This window comes from Plasmodium gonderi (assembly GCF_002157705.1).
Source record: "Plasmodium gonderi DNA, contig: Chr08, whole genome shotgun sequence".
Lineage (NCBI taxonomy): Eukaryota > Apicomplexa > Aconoidasida > Haemosporida > Plasmodiidae > Plasmodium > Plasmodium gonderi.
Window position 1 is genome coordinate 894,928 of NW_021628933.1, and position 25,509 is coordinate 920,436.

Genomic DNA, 25,509 nt, shown 5'->3' on the forward strand with positions numbered 1-25,509 from the left:
GCTGTTGTGTGTAAACTTCTGGAGTGACTTTTACTGAGAGGAATAAAATAACAAAAAAAAAAAAAAAAAATATAACAAATAGGTAAAAAAATATGGAAATGTGCACATGTGTATGTGTATACATGTGTGAATGCGTACATGTATGTATATACATATATATACTTATTTGTTTATTATTTATATTATGCACATAGGTGGCCATTTTTCAAAAGGTAAACCTTATGGCCTTTTATTTTTATTATTTTATGTACTGTTTTTTTTTTTTTTTTGTTTTTTTTTCTATTTTTTCTTCATCTGTTGTTGTTCACGTTTCACATCATGGTCGCTTATAGCTTAACTACAGAAGAACAAGATAGCAACTTTTTTAATAGAGTAAATTTTTTAAAAAGTAATGAAACGAACGCCTACCATAGTGTTGAATCGGTTTTTACGAGTGATGATGAGGAAGATCGGGAAGAAACCAATGAATCGGATAATGTGGGGAGAAATAGTACAAATACATCCCAAGGGAAGAAATTAAAAAAGGAAGAATTTTACCTTACTCAAGCTAGTATTAATAGTTGTGTTCCAAAAAGTAAGAAGTTTAAGAAATATAAAAATATTGTTTTATCCCTGAAAAAATTTAATGAGAACATCAACTGTGCATGCGATTTTGATATCACCCATCAGTATATTGAAGAGCAAGCTAAGCAAAAAAAAACAAAAAAAAAAAAAAACAAAAAAAAAAAAAGAAAGGCAAGCGCACTATCACTGGCACCATCACCATTTAATAATTGTAGAGATTTAGAAAAAAGGTGCAATACTAATAAGGGAAAAATTCAAGAACTTCAGAAATATAGATTGATTAGAAGTATAAAGAAAATCGTCAAAAGGGTGCAGGCCACAGTTAAAACTCCTTCCGAAAGTAAAAATTTCCATCATGAGCAGAAGATTAATCAGGAAGAGCATCAACCAGAAACACACTCGATGCTGAACTTATTACACCAAAAGGGAGAGAATAAAAAAGGGAGGAATAAAAACGATTATTATATCAACACACACCACCACCTTTTACATAGAAATCATTTTATTGAAAGAGTTACTAAGTCGAAAGGAAACACCTGCTCGTGCAAATTTGCCATCAACTACATTATTCCTAACATGATAAACAACACCGATGGTACTAGTATACTTCCACTGAAAGATGCACATGATGGGAAAGCCAGTAGCGAAGAAGATTTCAAAACGATGGGAAAACCGAGGGCACAAGTTAAGGAAGAGGAGAATCATGCACACAGATATATGTATTACAAGGGTATCGAAAATACAGATGAAAGTGGGACCGAAGTAAAAATTGTATTCAATGAGGATGCCAGCAGAGTGGTAGGAATTGCTGCAAATGAAGCGATGGTCGGGAAGGGTGAGAAGAGTGAGGAGAATGAAGACATGAATGAGAATCGGGGTGAGAGTGAGAACGTGAATGAGAATCGGGGTGAGAGTGAGAACGTGAATGAGAATCGGGGTGAAAGTGAAGACTTCGATGAGAATCGGGGTGAGAGTGAGAACGTGAATGAGAATCGGGGTGGGCGTGAGGACAAGAATGAGAATCAGAGTGAAGATGAGGGAATAAAAAATGAAAAAAAAAATAATGAACGAAATAATAATGCAAAAATGAGTGACATTCAGAAGGGACATACATTATCATATAACTATGACACCATGAACAGATGCGCTGCATTCTGCTCATGTGGAAAAGGCACAGAAAAGTTCACTTATGCGTGTGAAGAGGCGAAGGGAAAATCTGAAAAGGCTACTTGTTACAACAATGGGGATACCATGTTTTGTAGATTGCTTAATAATGATGTTGAAATATGCGATGTTCATAATTGTGATTTTTTGTACGATTCTAACAGTGGGAAAATAGATGTTCATTACAGATGTAAAGAAAAACAAAGGAGTGTGCAAAGAAGAAGAACTACTGAGAACTGCTTAAGAGGCATGGGGTGGGGAAAAAAAGGTCAACCAATTGAATACTCTTGTAGAAAGAGAATCTTATCGAGTATAGGAATCACTAACAGAATGAACATTAGAAACAGAGAAATATTGGAAAGGCTGTACGGACATGGAGTAGCAGAAAATTATTGGAATGACAAATCGTTAGAAATTGGGTCTAATAAGAAAAGTAGTGGATGTCCTAATAGCGCGGGTGTATTACCAATGTTTAAACCTGTTAGTAATAATGACATGGATTCGACAGATAATCATGGAATGTTTTTTCGAAATTTCATGAAAATTCAACCTAAAGGTGGTGACCATTATAATAGTTCATTGAGACAGGGTGGATGCATTTCCAGACCTAGTTCAATAAAAACATCATACTTTGTGAATAAATTCGAAGAGATAAGTAAAAACAATGAAAGGAATACCAGAGAAGGTGAATTTCGAAATGAGTGTAGAAGCGTATTACATCAAGAGAGAATAATAACTCCCATTTCTTTAGATTCCACGCAAAATTATATACATGTGGATGTTAAGGAGGAAAATGAAAATGTAGAGAATAAGGACTTGGTTGTGCAAAGATTCTTGGATCCTTTAATTGTTCCATTTAACAGTTTAAAAGTTAATTACGACGTTGTTCATGATTCATCATGTAGCATTGCAGAATGCGTGTCAGGGGAGAGTGAAAAACGTGTAGAAAATAATCATTCGATAGAAAATTTGAACGAGAGGAAAAAATTTGATGAAGAGAAAAACATCTTTTTTGATTCCATAAGAAACATAATAAGAATCATGAATGAAATAAAAAAAATAAACAGGAATTTAAAAATCGAAAGGAGATACTCATTAGTTATACATGACAAAAAAAAAAATGAAGAATTGAATAAGCTGATTGATTATTTAATGTATCAGAAATCGATTAGAAAGAAGCTAAAGAAATATTATTTTGAAAAAATAAATAAGGGATTGTTTACCTTTCTCCTGAGAAGTAACCGTGTGAACTTTTTATTCTCGGAAGAGGAAGTTCAATTGCTTAAGCGATGGAATCAAATCAAGTTCATGAAAATGAACAGGAAAACAAGGGAGGGCACCAGTTTGGGTATATTCAAAAATTGGAACACCGTATTAGATGAAAATCTGCATAGAAGATGGAATAACCATACTAGTAGCATCTATTACAGAGATTGTGAACCAAGGGCAGCACGAGAAGTGTATAAAAGAAATATTCTCCATGACTTGAATAGTTTAAATAGCGTTTTGAGCCATAAGACCAAGAAGAAGGAACAACCGAATAATATGAAAGGAATAAATGAAAGGGCTGGACTTGATAACAATCCGGGAGAGATGCACGACGAAGGAAGTATGGATGATGTGTCAAGTGAAATATGTTATCACAGTAAGGTCCAACTGAGGAGGGGAAGGAAAATGGTGGGTCATCTTAGATATCAAATTAAGAAGGAGCAAATAAGAGATCTTGTAGAGTATGGTTACTTGAGGAATAGACTGGGTCCGATATCGTACGAATCATATTTCAAATATTGCGAGAAAAGTAGAAGAAATATATTTAATATATTTTTATGTTTAAAAAATATTAATTGTAGAAATGTTTCTAAAAAATTTAAAAAAAAATTAAAGAGTGGTCAAATTTATTTATCGAAAATTTATGATGGTAGTAAGGTGTTATCTCATATTAAGTATATATTTATAGAACTGATTAAAAGAAATCTTCCCGATATTATATGTTTACATATAAATGATTGCTTCATAAATTCAAGCATTTCATTTTTTATTTCATTACTTTTAATACCATTCAAAAATATTCACACTATAAAAATAATCCGATGTCACATTTATTATGCTTATCTTAGCTCATTTATAGCTTATCAAAAAAGTAACAATTTAAGGTATATGCATTTTATTTGCAATAGCATCCTTTGGACCAACCCTCCAGACTTTTTTAACATTACTAGAGATATGCGTGCAGACAAATATCAGAAAAACTTTCTTCTATATTTGAATACCAATTATGTTAGGAGCAGGAAAATAATGGATACCAATTGTACGAATGGATGTGTAAAGGCACATGATAGTGGATACTTCGATTCGTTGAAACAAAGGGGTTTAAAAAATTGCTTACATAAAAGTGAATGCTTAAATGATGTTACAATGAATCAGAAGAATAACACACAGGCATTGTCCCAGGAGAATAGAATAATTCTCAAGACAAAAAAAGGTATAAGGTTTTTTGGCATTGATGACTTTTATGATTGTTTCATTTTGAAAAAGGGAATGGATATACTTTCTCCGGTTGGTGAAATGTTAAATGAAGGTTTTGGCTCATTGGATGAGAGAAGAGATGAATGGACGAATGAGAAGGGAGTCGTTACCATGGGATATGAACAAACAAAGGAGATTAAGAATTCCAATCGCTGGGGGGACGAGAAAACGAATTCATACAACATACATAGCTGTTCAGGTAGCGAAGAAAACACATCAGAGGATTCTTTGAAAGAAGAATTGAATGAATGTGTTTGCACATTTCCTAGAAAAATAATAGAGCAATCAAATTTTACGAAATTAATAAAATTAAAATTGTGTTCTAACAAATTAAATGATGATGCACTTATGTACATTTGTACATTGATAAAAAAGAACAAATTATGTAATCTGAAAGTTTTGGATTTAAGATGGAATAACTTTACATACAAAAGTTTATTAGCACTATCATTCGCATTAACAAATACGACAATAATAAGTGAATCAAATGATATGATAAAAAGGAAGAAACAAAAATTAAACAAATTATTACTTTCTGGGAATAATATTAAAAGTTCTCTGTATTCATCATTTCTCTCTAGTTTTTGTACTTGTAATTTTCTAGTTGTAAAAAAATTAGATTTTTCAATGAATATAATTGATAATGAATGTTTCCCCATAACTTTAAAATATTTTAAACATGTTTTACAACTACAAAAAAGGAATAAAAAAATTCTTAAAATTTATGATGTTTTCATAAACCTTGACCATAACAATTTAAAGAACTCAATTTATATTAACAAGTTAATACAACTTTTCCAAAAATTCCCTACCAAGCTATGTCAAGAAAATACAAAAACAGCATCTGTTCAACATACCCAATTTCGAGAAGAAGCACATCAAGGAATATTACTTAGCTTGCAATATAATAACATAAAAAATGGAACGTTGCAGGACTTTCCAGGGGCGGTATCTACTTCAAGGGTTAAGTTTTGAACTGGAAGAGAAAAAAAATGTGCCTGGGGGAAGAGGGGTGGATGGTTCACATGTCAAAGGTGTAACTGTAAAATATAAATGCACATATGTTTTGTCGGTTTTTATATACACACAGTAGTACTCATCAGAAGGAAACATTTTCATTTTGATTGGGAAATGTTGAATTCATTCTTGTGACGACTGTCTCCTTGTGTAAACCTTGCCTCAGGGTTTTGTTCACATAATTTTTTGTATTGTGTTATGGTTATATGGGTGTTTTTTTTTTTTTATGTATTCGTTTTACTTTTTCTTTTTTACCATATGATATGCGGCTACCAAACGATTAACGATTACTTTACCATTCATTATCATCTACACTTGTCAAGTATTGGTGCTGACGCTCAAATTTCCGATGTTATTTAAGTACGTCAATGAATGCTGAAACTCATTTTTATCTAATAGACTGTTATAAATATTTTTCCAATTTTCTTTGTAATTTTGTTTGATTTCCTGAATCTTCATTTTTTTTTTTTTTTTTTTTTTTCCTCGAAGTTTTTGTCTATGTATGTTTGGGAAGAATCTTATTTTTGGTGCACTAAGTCCGAACTGCAAAAAAAAAATAAAAGGGAAATGGGGGGGGGGGGGACGTCATAGATATTGTAAATTTTTGATAAGGTGCTTTTCTTAAACAGATGTTTTCTCATAGTGTATTCTCCTGTTATTATCTACTCATTTCTGCATTAACTTGTTCATTTTTTTTTTTTTTTTGCATAAGAATTTGCAAAATAACCTGTTTGAACAGCATGACGTTCTGAATATAGTTGAAATTTGGATTTAAACCAGCCTGTAATTTTCGCTTCTTATAATTGTCTTTTATAGCCTGCAAAGTCTTTTGCCTGTAATCTTGGTCTTGCCATTTTTGTTTAATTATATCAGATATTTTTTTGCGTCGCTCCCAACTAAAAGGTTTCCTATTACTAAGCATTTTGTTTCGAAATTCTTTTAGTTTCCATTTCTCTTTCAGTAGAATTGATTTTCTCATTTTCGTATTTTCGTCTTGATTAAAAATTTTGGTTTTTTCTATAATACTTTTTCGATAATTTTCATCTGTCCATTTAAGTTTAATTTTGTAAGATAACAACTGTTTCGTTTTTTCTGAATGTTTGAATTGATTTTTTCGTCTTAACAATTTATTTCTTTCTTCTTCATTTCTCCATCTTAATTTGGCTAGCTCAGATAGTTTTTTTCGAATTTCTTCATTTTGAAACTTTTTTTTCTTTTTTTTCTTCTGAATTAGCTGAGCAAGTTGGTTATCCTTCAGCTGATCCTCTACTTCGTTAGCCGAATCTTTAGACGTATAAATATCGTTTTCTTTCATTGATGTATAGGTATCTGGGAATTCTCCAAGTTTTGCATTTGAATCATTACCAGGAGTATTTTCTTCTTTTACATCTGTGTACTCTGATTTGGTAGGGCAATTTGAGTTGTTTTCCATTTCATTTTTTTGCCCACAACCGTGGGATTCTTTTATACCATGTATACTCCTGTTTTCGTTACTCTTTTTATTATTCACAACATCTTTAGTTGGATCATTTGTAACCACATTTTCAATTACGTCCTTTGTAACCACATTTTCAATTACGTCCTTTGTAACCACATTTTCAATTACGTCCTTATTTGTGTCATTGCGGTTTTGCATGTTAAGGAAGAAATGTTTCTTCTCCTTGGTTTCCTTAGCATAATAAGCATCTCTAAAATTCTTTTCTGATTCACTTTTCGAGATGTGGAATGGAAAAGTAGTAGTATAATTTTTTCTGCTTGTGTATTTTATGTGATATTTTCTCTTGTTAGTGTTAAAATTTCCGAAGAAATGATTGGATAAAAAATATGGATGTGTGACTTTCCTTTTCAGACTACTTTCATAGGAATGGATGAAAAAGAAGATGCAAAGCGTTAGGATGTAACGTACACAAGTGAAGAGAATCTTACTAAATTGTTTAAACATATTATCTCTTTTCTGTTGTTGGCTCGTTATTGTGCTTCCTCGTTTTTCTTCCCATTTCGTTTTTCGTTAACACGTTAATTGTGTGCTAATTGGTATGCTAATCTTGACAAGTCACAAGACACTAGTTGGTAAACTGGTTGATAGTTAAATGAAAGAATGAAAATTTTTTTTTTCCCGTCTACTCGATTTCTTTATTTTGCTGCTTTACGTTGTGTTACCCAGTCTGATGGAAGAGGATGGAGGGTTTTCCACATCCATTGTTTCGTCCACCCCCTCCCCTAGGTATACAAGCTTTGTAAAATTGGTAAATCATCTAAGTTCAATGAATCACTTAGGTACAGCAAATCACGTGAGTTCCGTAAGTAACGTTAGTTTTGTAAATCACGTTAGTTCTGTAAATCACGTAAGTTTAGTAAATTATGAAAATTCTGTAATTTTTTTTTTTTTTTAAAGAAATTTCCAGGAATTTCATTTCTCAAATATGATCATTAATTGACTTATGCAGATCCACCTATCACTGTTCTGCTAAAAGGTACTCGCATATGTATAAAGTAGAGCACAGCAACATGAGCTTAGTTTTACTCCTTAAGAGGTAACGACAGTAAAAATTCGGCAAATGCTGCCATTGCTCATGATGATGCTAATGGGCATGTTAAAAGTAAAAAAAAAAAAAAAAAAAAAAAAAAAAAACAGAAATATCAAATTTGCAGTCGTATTTATTGTGTTAAAAAATAGTACAAAAGAAACATAAAAAAAAAAAAAAAAAATATATTTTTTTTTTTACAACTAAATTTTTTTTACATTCATGTATTTTTTGTCCTTTTAAGGGGTAAGCACAAATAATATATGGTTTGTTCTGAGGTGCACTACATTTTCCATTGTTACCACCTTTTAAGTAACATCTTTTTCTTTAAAGCTGGTTTAAATGCTAGAAAGAGGGAAAACATTATGAGGACCTTTTTGTGAAATAGAAAAAATTGTAAAACGGTAGTATTACTTATGCATAAGGAAAAAAAAGAGCGAGAGAAAATTATTCTGCAAGTGTTTTCTACAATATGGACGGGGACCCTAAATGAGATGCCATGATCAGATTTTGTATCAATCTCAAGGATATCATATCCCAATAGAATAACTTAGTTGTTTACATGCATACGTTTATGCTTAACTTTACACACATAAGCACGGTGTTACGAAGGTTGCAAAGTTGGATGGAATGCTAATCACAGATGCACCAACTAAACCACACTTACTATAACAATACTTAAAAAAAAAAAAAAAAAAAAAAAAACATCATCTCCTTCTTACACTTTTTTTTTTAGAAGTTAAATAATATTTCTCGAAGGAACATTTAATATATACCTAACATTAAGCCACTTTCCGTTTTGTAGTTATTTTATTGTGTGCATAGAAATAGTGCATGGTTATCTGTAGCAAGAGAAAAGCATATACATATATGATATATATGTATATGCTTTTTATCACAGGGAAATGTAAAAAACCTCTTTCAATTAACCTTATAAAAAAATTATTAAAAAAAAAAAAAAAAAAAAAATATTTAATATTGCTTTACTTGTGCGATAATAGTACTGTCAATACAACCTTTAGCAATTAGGGGATGATAATAAAAAAAAGCGAATATAAATTACATATCTGTACAATGGTACAGCGATCATAATGCATGTGTTCTATTGTAAAAAGACTCTCCTAGCCACACGTAAACACAGCAGAACGAAAAAAGGCACACCCTTCATCTGCAACATTAAAAAGGGCATTAATACGAGGTAAAAATGGAAAGTCTTTAAAAACTGAAAAATATTTATATTTGTGAATGCTTCACGTCGCTTGTGAATGTCTATATTAATGTGCAGTTTCGTAGGTAAATGTAAAAATACATCAATGTATATATATATATATATATATATAAACACAATGCATGCATGACATGTGTATTCATTTGCGCACAACACTCTACGGAAAGCTGCGTAGGGGGATATAGAGAAAAAAAAAAAAAAAAAAAAAAAAAACACATGAATGTGCATATGTGTATGTATAAACACACGTATGCACGCGTACATGCGCATAGGATGTCAAGTCTGATGAACAGACAATGTTACAGCGAAAATTCTATCGACATTTCGGTAGCATTTAGTTCTAATTTTTCTTTGGCTTCTTTGCTTGGGTTGGAGGTACTGGAACTTTATTCATCAAGGCCTTGTGAATATGTGGAATGACACCACCTCCAGCAATCGTTGCTTTTATAAGGGTATCCAATTCTTCGTCACCTGTACACAAAAAGGAAAGAACAAATTCACGTTTTTAAATCCTTGCCTTTTGAACATTTCATTATTTGATCTATGGGTATATACACATCATACGTACAAAAAATACACTCTTATACATTCACATGTATAAAACATACATTGCACACAAGAATTTACACAGAACTTTGTTATTTGCAAAATGCATATTAATAAAAGAGATGGAAAAAAAAAAAAAAAAATTACCTCTAATAGCTAGCTGTAAATGTCTTGGAGTAATTCTCTTCACTTTTAAGTCCTTTGTTGCATTTCCTGCTAATTCTAAAACTTCTGCAGTAAGATATTCCAAAATTGCTGCAGCATAAACAGCAGCCGTTGATCCAACTCTTCCGTCTGAAGAAATTCTTGTTTTCAGCATTCTATGAACTCTTCCTACTGGAAATTGTAATCCAGCTCTTGAAGCTCTGGATAATGGCGCTTTTTTCGTTTTACCAGAACCTGCAAGATGAAATATAAAAAACAAAATATATGAAAGTTTGGCAAAATGTTTCAATATCACAGAAAAGTACAAACATACAATTATGCACCATGTTGTGCATTTGGACACACAATCTTAATGTATACAAAGATATATAACACACAAAACAGGATAATTGAAAATATATCCCCAAACTTCATTTGTACAAGAAACATTAAAAATCTCATATCCAGTTTTGCAAATAATTGAAATAGTAATAAAAAAAAAAAAATAAAAGAAAGCCCATTTAATTGAAAATAAACACATGAAACCACTTTTCATCTTTTTCACTTTTAATTTGTTCCTAACCTGTTTTTCCTTTTCCTCCTTTACCAAGACCAAGGACTTTACCACCAACTTTTCCACCTACTTTACCACCAATTACTTTTCCTGGAACTTCCATTTTTATTAAACGAACAAAAACTAAAATTTACAAAAAGGGTGGGAATAATTTGCAAAAAAATATGCGTCACAAAAAGTGTTTTACGAAAAATGTTTTATGAAATGTGTTTTACGAAAACTGTTTTACGAGAAATTTATTACGAAAAATGTTTTATGAAATGTATTTCACGAAATACTTTTTAAGAAATGTGTTTCACAAAATATGTTTTGCAAAATTATATTTTGGGAAGCATATTTCTTCTTCATATAAATTTTCTTAAATTTGCGAGCCGGTAAAATTGTGTTAAAAAAAAAAAAAAAAAAAAAATTACAATTGCATTTTAGTAATTATTTCTGTTTTTGTTATATTGCCAAATGATGGGGAAAAATTTTGGCAAGTTGTAAAATATAACATAATTCTTAAAGTGAGAAAAAATAATAGTAAAAACTTTTTACCAAAATTAAAAAATATTAAGTCGACTAATTTGTGCTAATTTTGCTATGTGCTAATAGTGCTAATTTTACTAATTGTACTATTGCACAGAATTACATATTTCGATCCTAATCCCAGTTCTTCCTAGCAAAATTACTGGATTGATTGCTCTTTAATAAATTGCAATTAAAGAAAAACCAAACCAAAAATGTATGAAAAATAAAAAAAATGAATGAATAAATAAATAAATAAATAAACAAATAAATAAAAAGTGAAACACGGCAATTTGTTTTAACAAAATATGGATAGGCAAAACCTAATTTTGCTTAATTTTTATGTGCATAATATTTTTACACGTGCATTTTGAATATATATGGAAAGTATATGTACATCATAATCTTAATGTGTATTATGGATATTAAGAAAAGGAAAACTATGTTTTACACACTGATGAAAAAATATTAGAATGCACTGTGTTTCCCCTTAATTTCAATACATTCACAATTTTTACTTAAATAGTAAATAAAATGTGTTTAAACAAAAATATAAATCTAACATTTGGGAAGAAAAAATGAAGAAAAAATTTTAGGACACTTTTTTTTTTTTTTTTCACTTTTTATTGTACATATTTTTAAACGCAAGAAGCAGGTGCGTGTGTATATATGTTGCATATATATACAAATGTACATATGCATGTACATGTATACATACTTGACTATGATGACATGTGGAAAATCTGCATCGTCGCACTTGTATCGCATAATTTCCCAAAGCGAGAAAAAGCCAACACTTGTAACTTCGAGAGTAAAAACTTTTTTTTTTTTAAAGTGTGAAATATTTTCCATTTTGTACAATTTCGTTTTACTTAATTTCATTTTACTCATCTAATATATATATGGGGAGTAAAACGAAACAGAAAAAAAAGGTATATATAAATTTATTATTTTGTCATCCCATTTGGTTTATTTTTTCAAAAACATTGCAATGCAAAAATATGCTTGAATCTGCAACCATTTTTGTATCTTCCATATTCCCTTTTTCACACAAGTTCGGTGTTTTTTTTTTATTTTATCTCTCCTCCCTCCTCCATTTTCATAATAAAGCAAAGAACCACTTATATTATTTCCATACTGCATACACATACACACACATGTTTAGTGGATTTCTTAAAGTAACGAGCAATTAAAAAGTTGTTTAATTTGTCTGTAGGTTTAAGGGCGCATAAAACAAAATAGAATAAATCACAATAGTAATATCAATGTATTAAAATAAAATGTGCCAAAAGGAACGCTCTTAATAAAATGTCATTTTTTTATTAATTTTGAAATGGAATTTGCAAAAAACAATCATACATTTTTTTTTACACAATATATATTTGCAAGTGATGCTCGTATATATATATATATATATCATGCACTTCTCATGCGTAGTTATATAAGTGCACATGTCTTTATTTTCAGATATGCATTTTAAACATGGGCTTATACACCGTCCAAGTGTTTCTTATTTTTACTTTCATATTTGCTCCTCCCAGAAAGGGTATTAATATATGCGGTTGTCTAACATGAAATTTTTTTTTTGCTAAAAATGTATGTTCGAATTTTTGTTTTCATTTCCACGAGGGGATAAAATCCCGTTAGTACTTTTATTAATGACAACACGAATAAATATCACGACTTCTATGATATGTGTAATAACTGCCAGTTTAAGGGATATACATTTTTACAAAAATGGTAAAATGGAAAAAAAAGAAGAAGGAATGGTAGAATGTTTCAAAAGTACGTATCTCCTTTTACGTGCTTCATACTTTAATAAAACACATAAAATTAGGAACATACATATAACTGACACGTGTGTGACAATTATGCACACACACACAAAAAAAAAAAAAAAAAACTAGGAGAATTTTAACCTGAATAAATACATATTACAAAAGTGCATGATATGTCCTTTTTCGATACGTAAATTTGTGGGAATTTTTTTTTTTCTTTTTTTTATAAACATAAGAAACTTGGAAGTTTTATCAATTTGAAAATTTCTGCATGTAATAGCTAGTGTTAGAAACAAGTGAATAAACCTAAAAATGTGGAACAACAACGATTGTCAATCCGCCTCTTTGAAAGAGTTATTACAGGCATGTAGCACTGATCAGTTTGTACAAAGACGTCTAGGATGTCTATTCATGAGTTAGTAACACCTGAAACAGCCCCAATTTTAAGTTACATTAAAATGAATGGGTATACTAATTTCTCACCTACCTTAAGCAGTGGCTTCTTCAAAAGGGAAAATGTACACTATACAATCGATTTTTTAGTACAATTTTTTGGCGCAATTTTCTTACACATTTGAGGAGTGCAAGGTTGACATTTTAACAATTATTATAAATTCACATGCAATATTCAGCAATGTGTATGGATTTATATGTGCATAATACCTAATTGATCAATTTTATTTATTTTCTCGTTTTTAATTTGATGTAATTATAAAAAAATGTTTTAACAAAAAAAAAAAAAAAAAAAAAAAAAATGTACAAATGTGTATATATATAAGAACACACACACATATATATATATATATATATATATATATATATATATATATATGTATATATAATCCCTTGTGCAATAATTTATTATGTTTTAATTAATTTGTGCTCCAATGTAAATGTCAATGGATTTTTAAAAAAAGGAGCTAATAAAGTAGCTGATAAGAAATACGTAATGTGAGACGTATGGAAGGTAATATGAAGTATGATATATCAGATAAGTGGTAGATGATGAACAAGAAGTGCTTCTGGTCGTCGTATGTATGGACGAAATGAATAATAAAATAAATACGTGAAAAAAAAAAAAAACTTCGTATATTTACAAGCATATATATGTATATATATATATATATATATATATGTGCAAATTTTGGCATATAAATCTATGGAGGCGTAGTGTGAATACGGATGTGTGTGCCCAAGGCAGTTTCTGCTAATAGTCTTGTTATGTGAACGTGAGCGCACCTGCACGTGGTATGCATACCAAATGCATAAGTGTTTGTATAATGCGTGCGTGTACATATATAAATTTGTATATATAGATGTATACGTACATGTGTATGTATATATATATACATACGTGTGTGCGCGCGTAAGGGATGAATATTTGTTCACATGTGTAATGGTTCAAATATGCGATGGTGTATCTGTGCAGTTGTGTAGTTGCTCGGTTGTGTAACTTTGCATTTCTGCTCTAAGCTCAAGATGGTTAGCGTGGGGGGGATGATGCACATTAGGTGTAAAGTGACGGGTCTATTTCGTTCGGAATCGGCTGAATCTCTGTGCCAAGTTCCAATTCAATTTTGTATAAATTAAAACGGTCCTCATAGGTAATCAAGTTGATAGCTAAGCCTAGGTGACCATACCTACCAGATCTACCAATTCTATGAAGGTACGTTTCCGAATTCTTTGGAAAATCAAAATTTATAACAACATTAACAGATTGTATATCTATACCTCTTGTGAACAAGTCTGAAGAAACTAAACATCTACATGCTCCATTTCTAAAATCATGAAAAACTCTATTTCTATGTGTTTGAGACATTCTTGCATGTATATAAAAAGAGCTATAGCCTAATTCTGTAATTTTTTTGGCTAATAATTCTACTCTAGTTATACTATTACAAAAAATAATGGCTTGATTTATTTGTAATTTTGCAAAGAGGGTATTGAGACAATGTACCTTTTGTCTTTCCTTAACAAATGCATAATACTGTGTGATTCCTTTCAAGGTTAGTTCATCCATAAGATTTATTTCATGTGCATCTGAGAGATATATCTGTCTAAATTCTTTTACAGTAACTGGAAAAGTAGCTGAATACATTAATATTTGTTTTTCTTTTGGCAAAAATTTCATTAATTCTTCAACAATTGGTTGAAATTCTGGTGATAATAATTTATCCGCTTCGTCCATTACCATTATGTGACAACCCGATAAATTTGCCACATCTTTATTTGCTAAATCAAGAATTCTACCAGGAGTCCCACACAATATATGCACAACGTTGTACAATCTCATTATATCTTCTCTAAGTGATGTTCCACCTGTGGTAACCATACACTGAATTTTCATATGTTTCCCTAGCTCTTTGATCATGGCTGAGGTTTGCAGGGCTAGTTCTCGTGTTGGCACTAGGATGAGTCCTATGGGTATTCATTGATGGTGGGACGCGAGAAAAAACGCATGTATGCATGTGCAACTATGTATGCATGTACGGATGTATGCATGTACGTGGTAAAGACATAACCATCATGTGGTATACGGATAAGCAGCGCGTTACGCACTCCTGTGAAATTTCATACCTTGAATAAAATTTTTGTGGGTATTGCATTTCTCCAGAAGGGGAATTGCAAAGGCAGCAGTTTTTCCTGTTCCATTCTTCGCCCTGGCCAATATATTTTTTCCTGCCAATGCAACAGGTATACTTTCTTCTTGTATGGGTGATGGTTTTTCATATCCTTTTTCAAATATGCCCATCAATAATTCCCTTTTTAGAAAATAATCTTCAAATTCGTTTCCCTTTGTTTTTGTTACATCTTCAGTTTTATATCGACGATCTTTCAATGGTTCTAAAATCCTTTTTTTCCAGTTTTCATCAAAAGGTACATTACTCTTGTCGTCTATTTTGCTTAAGTTGTTATCATTTGAATTATTCAAAGTATTAACGTTTACGTTCTGGGAGGTGCAGTTGGTTCTATAGCTCATTTTGCTGTTCAGGAAATGTATACACAGGTTCGAACGGGCTAGTGGTTTCGATAAGTGTACAGATGATAGGGTTGGTGTATGTGTCTAGATATTTTTTTTAGCTAATTGTTGAGTGGGTTATGTCTATCCGTACGCTCCTACACAAGTGATCACTTATACACACTTACATATAATACAAACTCATTAAAATGTAATGGCATTAAAATGCAAATTGCAAAGTAATAATGCTAAAAAAAAAAAAAAAAAATTTAGTACTTTTCTATTCTTTACTTTTTATAATTACATTTGATATAAAACAAAATGAACGGTAGAAGGGAAAGGAGGAGTGGGATGTGCATGAAGACGTAGTTGAAAAAATGAATACTGGGGACTGAGGGCAAAAGGGAGAATAAATGTAAAAAAAAAGAAAAAAAAATTGGGGCATGTCATGAAAATAAAGCTATAAAAAAAAAAAAAAAAAAAAAGGGAATTCAAAACATGCAAAAATGAGAAAAAAGCACAAAAAAGAAAATATATATTTACAGGTTTATTTAACTAAATAACCATATAATGCCCAAACTGATAAAATTTATTATATTATTAGAAAATAAATTATGTGGAAAATAAAATAAAAAAGGCTTAAAGATACAAAAAAAAAAAAAAAAAAAAAAAAGAAAAAAGGTGACGTGAAAATGGTAAAAGCGATAATAAAAATTAGTTAAATGAAATATAATATGATAAAGTATAATTTTGCTATGAATATGGCAGTTTAAGGTATAAAGAAAAATATAATATTTTTCATAGCTTCTTTTTTTTTTTTTTTTTTTTTTTTTCTGTTAAGTCTGTTTATATTATTCAAATAAAAAAAATATATATATACAACGAAATTATCTTTAAACCTAGGAAATGAGGGAAGAGGGGGGGGGGGGGGGGGGAGAAGAAATAATTAGATAAGTAAAATGAAAAAAATAAAGGAAAGTGAAAGAATATAAGGTGTAAAATGAACCAAGTGGTTTGCCTTAAGTGTGTATATAGATATGGTGAAGCATTCATATCAGATACGTACACATGTGTGCCTACATAATAACAAACATAGAATGCTCTTGCACTGCACTTAAAAACCGTCACGAAAATATCTTTAAACTTGTTCAAAGCATAAAACACATGCTTGCGCATGGAGGAACGGAAAGAAAAAAAAAAGTAACGCCACATGTAATGGTTTACTGTCGTACGCAACATTTAAGTGTAAATTACACGCTTGCATATGCATGCGCGTCTCTTCATACAGGGAGTGAGAAAAAAAAAAAAGAGAGGAAAAGAAGAAAAAAAGATGAAGCAAACGAGGACGAAAAAAACGAAGCAAAGGACGAAAAAGAAGGAAAAAAAAAGAAAAGAAGAGAAATTGCTCGAATTGTAAACAAATATAAAACAAAAAAACATTCAACGTTATGCTTGTATTATGTAAACGTTGTGATAAAAACCAAGTTGAACTGGTTTTGACTTTGACGTGATTCTATAGTTGCTTAAACAAAAAAGGAAAAAAAAAAAAAAAAGTTAATGTTGGAGGGTTGTAAAAAAAACACTGGGCAGAACATTGGCAAAAAAAAAAAAAAAAAAAAAAAAAAATTCGTAAATATTCCGACGTACAGATTATTAAGGGACGAAAACATAAAATAAAAAAAAATAAAACATGCATTTTTTGTGGGTACACATATGCATTTATACATTGATGTCGTACGTAACTTAAACACAGCGACTTCATAAAATTTCATCAATATGGAACTGAAAAAGAGGCATCTGAATTGTTCGATGATTGCGATGTTCATGTACATACACATGTAATCGATTCCTAACGTCACTTAAGTAAAGATGCACACATATGTATATATGTCTTTGTGCACGTATATACGGACATGTGTATTTGTACATGTATATATATATATATATATATATGCGAGCTGATTGATTTTAAACTCAAGAAATGGCTGTACAAATAAAATAAAAAAAAATAAACTACAGGATTTATGCGTGTCGTATGTGTGCGACAACTAAAAGGTCCGCAACGGAGTAGGGATAATTAATAAAGATACAAGCAGAGTGGAGGTATGCTACTGCTTAGTCGTGAAATAAAAAAGTAATATATAAAACAAAGAATGGTGTATAAAGTAATCATGTGAAAAGAATTGCTACACATGTATTTATCCATGTATGTATTCACACATGCGTGCACGTGTGTAATCGTTGTTTATTTGTCTGTGTCCCTTTTGTTGTGTTTTCCACGTTTGTCATGTGTGTGTGCGTCATATGTGTACCCATATGTACATGTATATATAATCACGTATTTATATACAGAAATGTAAGGAGGGAATAAAAAAAAAAACCTCATTTATTATGGTCATAAGTAATGTCTTTACAGATTTAGCGCATTAAAGGTATATGGGTATGGCGAAGAACGGAAAAAAGAAAAAAAAAAAAAAATGGATAACTCATGACATGTCAACGTGTAGCATATGTTAGTACGTATGTAGGTGTGCATATATATACACACGTGTATTTACATAAAGGCATACAGTGCAGCATTCCTGTGCGAGCACATACTTGGTAATGTGTGATAGAAGATGTGGCTTACACTGTGCCAGTTAATAGGGAGAAAAGGCACACAAAAGTGAAGTAATATATATATATGTATACATATATATATATGAGAGCCGGTATTTATGTTTTTCATGCAGAAAGTAGTACGATGGTTAAAACATAAGGTAAACCACTTCTGAAGAATTTTCACAGAAATGATATGAAAAAAAAAAAAAAAAAAAAAAAAAAAAAAAAACTTACCTTTAGAAAATTTCATTAACTACGTTACACAATTTATATATTTTTACAAAAAATTACTTATTTATAATTATCAAGTAAAGAAAAAGTAAAATAAAGTAAGAAGTTAAAATGAAAATTATATGGAAAAATTGTTACATACATAATATATATTCTAACAATTTTTTAAGGCTTTCAATTTATGTGTGAAGTGAATACGGTAATATGTAAAAAAAAAAAAAAAAAAAAACAAAAACAAATAGAACTAAATGAAATAAAATGAAACAAAGTAATTTCCTTCGGGTTAAATATTTCAGCTAAGTTTCGAAAAAAAAAAAAAAAAAAAAAAAAAACATGCAAAAGAGTGTGGAAGTGAGAGGGAATTATACATAAATGCATCATATATATAACATATTTTTACATATTGCATACTTCTCATAACAAGAAATAATGGTGAATATGCATATTAAATCATTGCGATGTTGATATTGGTTGGTAGAGGATAATAAAAAAAAAAAAAAAAATAAGAATAAATTAAAGGAAAAAAAATAAAAATATTTTTAAAAATGAGAAACTTCGGGCTTTTTGAGAACCCCTTCCCTGGATGTGTGGTCACGTACAGAAGTGTAATGTTATAGGGATACAAAATAGTCAGAAAAAAAAATGAGAGAGGAGGAAAGGATATTTATATATATAAATATATGTACACAAAATACAACTATACATGTTTTTTTGTTTCGTGTTCAAATAAAATGAAAAATATTGTCCCCTCGTTTATACGTATAAGTAAAATTATAGACTCATGTGTATTTATACTCCACATCCATGCATCTTCATATATATATATCTGTTCTTTCACATATAAATGAATAAACATTGAGTTAGGAGATGTACATACATGCAGGTTTTTCATTTTGGGTTATGTTCGATTTTTAATACAGTGTTCAGGGTTGATGAATGGAATAATTTCACAAAGTTTTAAATTGGTGGCACACAACGAAAATCTGTTGATTTATATGAGCTACAAAAACTGAAACGAAAGCAAACAAATAACTTTTTTTTTTTTTTTCGTGAGCGCTTTTCATCGCAAAGAAAGGGTGGGATTACTTAACCCGTTTTGACTCTATGTATGTACATTGAGTCTATATGAAGATACATCAGCTGAATACTTAGGGAATTTCAGTTAAACTTTTATTTTTTGTGGCACGAATTTTGCCACAGTTCTGCTGAAGGGGTGGAAGGGAAAAAACGAATCAAAAGAAAAGTAAAAAAAAATGGCATAAATACTAGCAAAAATAATGGCAAAAAAAATTGCAAAAATAATGGCAAAAGTAATGGAAAAAACAATAGCAAAAATAATAACGAAAATAATAACGAAAAAAGATTGCCGTCTGTTATTCGAACCTATGAGGAATATACAGAATATGCATTTTTTTTTTTTTTTTTTTTTTTGTTCACCGCCCTTTTCGACATTTCTCTACACAAATTGCCACGAAGTCCTCATGCCAGATAACTTCTGTGTGCATCAATCATATGGCACGATTTAAGACTCGTTTCCCCAATTTTGAATCCAAGCGACATGCTGATTAGCCATTTATGTTTTCTGTCTAAAGTATATCTGATGGGAGAAAAGTCATTACAGCGGATACCTGTATATATATATACATATATGCACTGTTCTTTCCTCTTGTTAAAATAAAAATGAGTCATATGTGTATGACTCTACATGAGTTATGCGTTATGTGAATATTTGGGTAAGATAAGTGAATGCAAAACTACTGCATACACAGGGTTAATGTTTTTTCTGACATTATGAGTCCCTCATTTACACATATAGGTCTTGCATAAAAAACTTTATAAAAATTGATGTATATATATCCCCGTTGTTGGCATGTATAAAATAAAAAAAAAAAAAAATGCATACTTTCTAAAATGTATATTTTTTATTATATATATATATATATATGCGCTATAAAATGGGAAAGATACAATAGGGAAAGTTGTGCATATGAGCTACTCATGTAATAGAACCTGTGTTTAATCATTCTACAAACGATTCAAAGTTATTAATCCGTGTTCCTGAGAATGGCTTCTTCTCATATGAACAATTAAACAAATTAAAAGGAACCACGTAGAAAAATCAATGGTACATATATACATATAGTAGGTTACTTGAGGAAGTAGTAGTTGACTCGACCATATTTGTAAATGCTGTCTATGAGATGTAAAAGCATGTGTCATTCAAGCACCCTTACCGTTGTAATAAAAGATAGGGGCAGAACATATAGCCTCATGGCTACAATGAAGTATTTAAAAAAATAAAATAAAAATATATATATATATATATATATATATATATATATATGTATATTCAGAATGAGCACTCGCAGGAACAAAATGATGAATGATGGTACGATCTGTACACATATTTGCAAATCTCAATTGGGCAAAAAAAAAAAAAAAAAAAAAAAAAATGTAGACAGAGTTGGAATAAATGCGAATGTAATAAGTATTTGTGTGGGATTATTGACAACGAGCACTACACATCTGTAGAAAAAATAAGCTAATATTTATTCTCTATTATTTTTATATTTTTTTCGCATCACAGTTATAGTGTATGTGGGTAGATATAACCTGCGGTTGTCACTTGGTTAGTAGCTGTTACTGAGGTACAATGAATAAGGGGTGACAAAAATAATAAAATAAAGCATAAAATAAAGACAAAAATTATAAACATAAAAATAGACTTAAAAAAAACAAGAATAGTAATAATAATAATTATTATTATACAAGCGCGCACGTATGTAAACACCATTTGACGTTGGCATTTTCCCAACTACCTAGCAAAGGTCACGATGATATGTACAATACTGTTGGTAATTTTTAACTCTGGAAATCGCACAAGCGTGGTTTTTTTTTTTTTTTTTTTTTTTTTTTTTTCCTTCCATTAATTTTTTTTTTTCAATTGAAAAATTGTGAAGTTAATCAGGTGTTATATATATGGGAATATAAATTCGCAACTAGTTAGGTTAGATGTGTGGGTGAACAGTTAAGTTTTTCATTTTGAATACCATTTTAAGTTACACTTCGTGTACCACTTAGAGTATCATTTCGAATACAACCTCTATTGCATATAGCCTACCAACGAGCAGTATAGCTAAGGGAAAAATAATGAAGCAAACTAGGCTTTTTTCTTGTTATCATTTAATTTGAAAATCCCACCATGATCAGAAATGAATTTCTTTAATGTACTGTCTGCATACTGTTCAACCAGATAACTGCATAGATGGAGAAAAAAAAGAAGAAAAAAATTCCAATCTTAGTATAGATAAGATATTTTCCTATTTGATTATACAGTTATATGTGTAAAAAATATGTAGACATTTGAATGCATTGTTGGAAATATGTGTGCTCCTGCAACGTGTATTTTGTAGTGCCTAATGCACAGTGTCGTAAATTAATTTACCCATTTTCATTAAAGAGTTTTCGAAGCTCAAAAAACGTGCCGTGTACCTGTTTATTCAATTTATATGCTGCAGGTATGAAGAAATGTAGAAATTTTATTTTTTTGTAAATAATTTAATGTTATATTTGTGAATAAAAATTTGAAAATAATTTTAACTCATATGGTATCGAGTTTTTTTTTGTATCTGACCTAATCGAAGAGAATTCTTGTGGATATCCAGCTCAAAAAACAGCATAACTGTTCCACCCTAGTATGTAAAAAAAAAAAAAAAATAAAATAAAATAATAATATAATATATGTGAGAACTCTCTTAACAGTTGATGAAGCAACGTATGTGATGATTTTTTTTTTTTTTTTTTTTCTTTTTCAACTATTTCTCTCTATCACCCCTACATTATTCGTTTTCAAAATCATAAAAGTGTCTTCGAAAAATAGATATTCCCAAATGAACAAAATAACTGAAATGATAAAAAAGGTAACCTAAAATTTGGGCATAGAAGTTGGGGTGGTGGAAATATCAACGATTTATATTGGAACGGTAAAATCGGGAAAGATGTACAAATACATGCAAGTTTAAGTATTATCTGCTATGATAGGTTCAGTTATACAATTCTGCTTAAACAGATGCAAAAAAATAAGGCGCAGAAAGTAACAAGACTTACCAACAATTTGATCATGAAGAGTGGTTCCTTTTTATATTGCACAAAAATGGTGCAATAAGATCCTGTAAAAATGAAAAAAATATATTAAAATTTCAGCATGTCTTGAAGTTAGATTGCAAGAAAAACATTCTTTACGTTGATACGGACGAATGGGAATTGTTTCAACAAAAATATACACAAACGTGTATAACAAAATATGTAGCAAGTACAAAAAAAAAAAATTCGGTTAAGTGTTACCTATTAAAATAAGCATTAAGCTTAGAATGATTCGAATATTGGAATACTGAACATTTTCAGAAATGTTTTGGTCTCTTATTTTCTTTATAGTTTAATGAGTGAAGGGTTAGAAAAATATAAAAAAAAAAAATATATATATATATGTACATAACTAGGTACACTTGTGGGTGTCTGCAGATGTGTGATATACACAGTTGCAAAATGATACAAAGTGAGAGCTATGCGAAAAAGTAATGAATGCAATCCGCACATTTTATAAATCAAGTTTGTCGTAATGAACAACCTTTTTTGCTACATATAATTTTTACACAAATGCATAATTCTTTTTTCATTTCATACTTCGCATATATAATCCTGTGTAACCTTTTTCAATTCTTGCTCACTGTACAGATTTCTAACAAGATCTGTGAGAAAGGGATTTGTGTATGTGGGGTACGGGTGAGCAAATAAAAACGATACAGAATGGGTTATGCAAAGATAATGGTAATTGTGCCTATATCCCCCCCCCCCCCTTCAGATTAAACGTCATTATATTTTATTTATATATTTTTTTCCTGTGTGTTATCCTATGTATTATTATTCTATATATTTTTTCGATTCCCTTGCCCAGTTAATTTGTCTCTCATTTTTTTATGATTCCACGGGGGCCAGAGGAAAGAACATCCTGAAGTTGTCAGCATGGACGAATATACTTCCATCCTCTATATAATGGTTGTATAATCCTTACACGTACTATCCGTATGCTCATCGTCTCCATTTGTCGTTCCCATTTTTTTGTTTATCAATAGTTTCTCTGTCTTAGGATAATTAAACAACTTCTTAATTGAGAGGAAAAATGCACACAAAGCGTGCGAAGTTCATACAAAGCGTGGGAAGTTCATACAAAGTGTGCGAAGTTCATACACAGTGTGCGAAGTTCATACAAAGGGTGAAAAGCTCATAGAAAACTCCAGTATGGTTTATAATGGTAATAATATGGAGAAAACTTGCATGAATTCTTTTTCTGTACCCCAATGATAACAAAAATGTAATGAATGCTTAAGGAAGTTGTGGTGGTACTCTCTGCTGGGGTGTATGCATGTATATATTATATTATCATATATATGGCGTACAATAGAGCTAGAAAATTTCTAATGTGCGAAATTTCTTTGAATTAAAATTACACAAAATTTGTTGGGCACAGCAAATGAGAAAATGAAGATGTTTTTAATGAGCGTATTGGGAGAAGGAACGTGAAAAAGAAGGCGAAAAAAACGGGAGGGAAAATGGGGAAAAAAAGAGAAAAAAAAAATGAAAAATAAAGAGAAAAAAAAAGTGAAAAAAAAAGAGAGAAAAAATAAAGAAAAATAAAAAAATAAAAAAAAGAACTAAAAAAAGAAATAAAAGAAATAAAAAAAGAAATAAAAAAAAAAGAAAAGAAAAATTATATAAAGAGAAAGGCCCCAATATTTACGGATTAGCTATATCTCATCATATGCCACGACTCCACAAATATGTTTGTTATTATGGTATGCTTTGCAATGTTTAAATCTACGAAACTTAGCTTACATAATACAACAAAAAAAAAAATAAAATAAAATAAAAAAAAAAAATAAATAAAAACTCATATAAAATAAGAGTATAACAAAAACAAAAAGAAAAAAAAAAAAAATAAAAAGTGAATCTAATTTGAACTGTAGAATAAGTAAGGGAAAGAGAAAATCTTATGTTCGTAGAAAAATTGTAGTCTCTTGAAACACTTGATCACAAGGTAGATATAGTAAGCATATCTAGGCGGGAGCAGGTCATTTAAGAAAAGATAAAGGAAGTGTTATTGAATTTCTTATCAATCTAGAGAAAGGAGGAATACAAAAACGTTTAAAAAAAAAAAAAAAAAGAGTATGAAAAGAAGGAAAAAAAAAAGTTAGAGGAAAACCTTTGAAATAAAAAACTGTAAAACAGCAGTACCAAAAAAAACTAAAGGGGGAAGGCACGTACACGGATGTTACACGAGTGTAGGGATTACTGAAAAAAAATATTCATAGGGAAAATATACACAATGTTCAGCTTGTACATAAAAAAAATTTATGAAAAGAGCGTACATGCATTCCTGCACTTGTATTATTATTTTTACATAATTGACAAGCGCATGAGAAAAAAAAGTAAAAAAGGAAAAAAAAAAAAAGAAAAAGAAGAAGAAAAAGTAAAAGTAAAAGAAGAAAAAGAAAAAGACGTCTTAACGCATGGGAAGGAGCGAAATGGATTGGACAAAAATCTAGTGACAAATCAGAGTGAAAAAACCGAGAGGAAAATCAGTGTCACAAATCAGTGTGAAAATGCTCAGGGAAAGAGCAGCGTGACAAATCAGTGCGACAAATCAGCGTGACTAAACAGTGCGACAAATCAGCGTGACTAAACAGTGCGACAAATCAGCGTGACTAAACAGTGCGACAAATAAGCGTGACTAAACAGTGCGACAAATCAGCGTGACTAAACAGTGCGACAAATCAGCGTGACTAAACAGTGCGACAAATAAGCGTGACTAAACAGTGCGACAAATCAGCGTGACTAAACAGTGCGATAAATCAGCGTAACAAATCACAGTGTGACAAATATGTTTTGAAAAAAAGAGTAAATAAAGTGTGCCCCATTACGTGTGCCCGTTTTTAATTTCCCGTATGAAATTTTCCGAGTTCAATTGTATCGATTGAACAAATCCTTCCGGTTTTAGGTGAACATATATGCACACGTTTGAATACATATGTATGCACATGTATGTTATGCACACATATGTATTTGCATGAATGTTAATTTTATACGCA

General features: G+C 30.4%; 5 protein-coding genes across 5 annotated transcripts; 1 reads left to right on the top strand and 4 right to left on the bottom strand.

The window, feature by feature from the left end:
* Positions 1–318: 318 nt before the first annotated feature.
* On the top strand, positions 319–5,229 carry PGO_081790 (hypothetical protein, conserved; the record flags this gene model as incomplete). The annotated part of the gene is made up of 1 exon (XM_028687401.1): positions 319–5,229. The coding sequence occupies one exon, from the start codon at positions 319–321 to the stop codon at positions 5,227–5,229; it is 4,911 nt and encodes a 1,636-aa protein (XP_028543202.1).
* A 360-nt stretch (positions 5,230–5,589) lies between these two features.
* On the bottom strand, positions 5,590–7,213 carry PGO_081800 (hypothetical protein, conserved; the record flags this gene model as incomplete). Its single annotated transcript, XM_028687402.1, has 2 exons — positions 5,590–5,814; positions 5,999–7,213. 2 exons carry the CDS (start codon positions 7,211–7,213, stop codon positions 5,590–5,592), a joined length of 1,440 nt encoding a protein of 479 aa, XP_028543203.1.
* Positions 7,214–9,364: 2,151 nt separating this feature from the next.
* Positions 9,365–10,391, bottom strand: PGO_081810 (histone H2A; the record flags this gene model as incomplete). The annotated part of the gene is made up of 3 exons (XM_028687403.1): positions 9,365–9,495; positions 9,718–9,969; positions 10,298–10,391. The coding sequence occupies 3 exons, from the start codon at positions 10,389–10,391 to the stop codon at positions 9,365–9,367; spliced, it is 477 nt and encodes a 158-aa protein (XP_028543204.1).
* A 3,689-nt stretch (positions 10,392–14,080) lies between these two features.
* PGO_081820 (ATP-dependent RNA helicase DDX6) lies at positions 14,081–15,553 on the bottom strand (the record flags this gene model as incomplete). Its single annotated transcript, XM_028687404.1, has 2 exons — positions 14,081–14,991; positions 15,151–15,553. The coding sequence occupies 2 exons, from the start codon at positions 15,551–15,553 to the stop codon at positions 14,081–14,083; spliced, it is 1,314 nt and encodes a 437-aa protein (XP_028543205.1).
* A 5,971-nt stretch (positions 15,554–21,524) lies between these two features.
* On the bottom strand, positions 21,525–23,478 carry PGO_081830 (signal peptidase complex subunit 2; the record flags this gene model as incomplete). The annotated part of the gene is made up of 8 exons (XM_028687405.1): positions 21,525–21,621; positions 21,810–21,876; positions 21,999–22,056; positions 22,203–22,289; positions 22,472–22,533; positions 22,709–22,790; positions 23,048–23,112; positions 23,436–23,478. The coding sequence occupies 8 exons, from the start codon at positions 23,476–23,478 to the stop codon at positions 21,525–21,527; spliced, it is 561 nt and encodes a 186-aa protein (XP_028543206.1).
* Between the last annotated feature and the right edge of the window lie 2,031 nt (positions 23,479–25,509).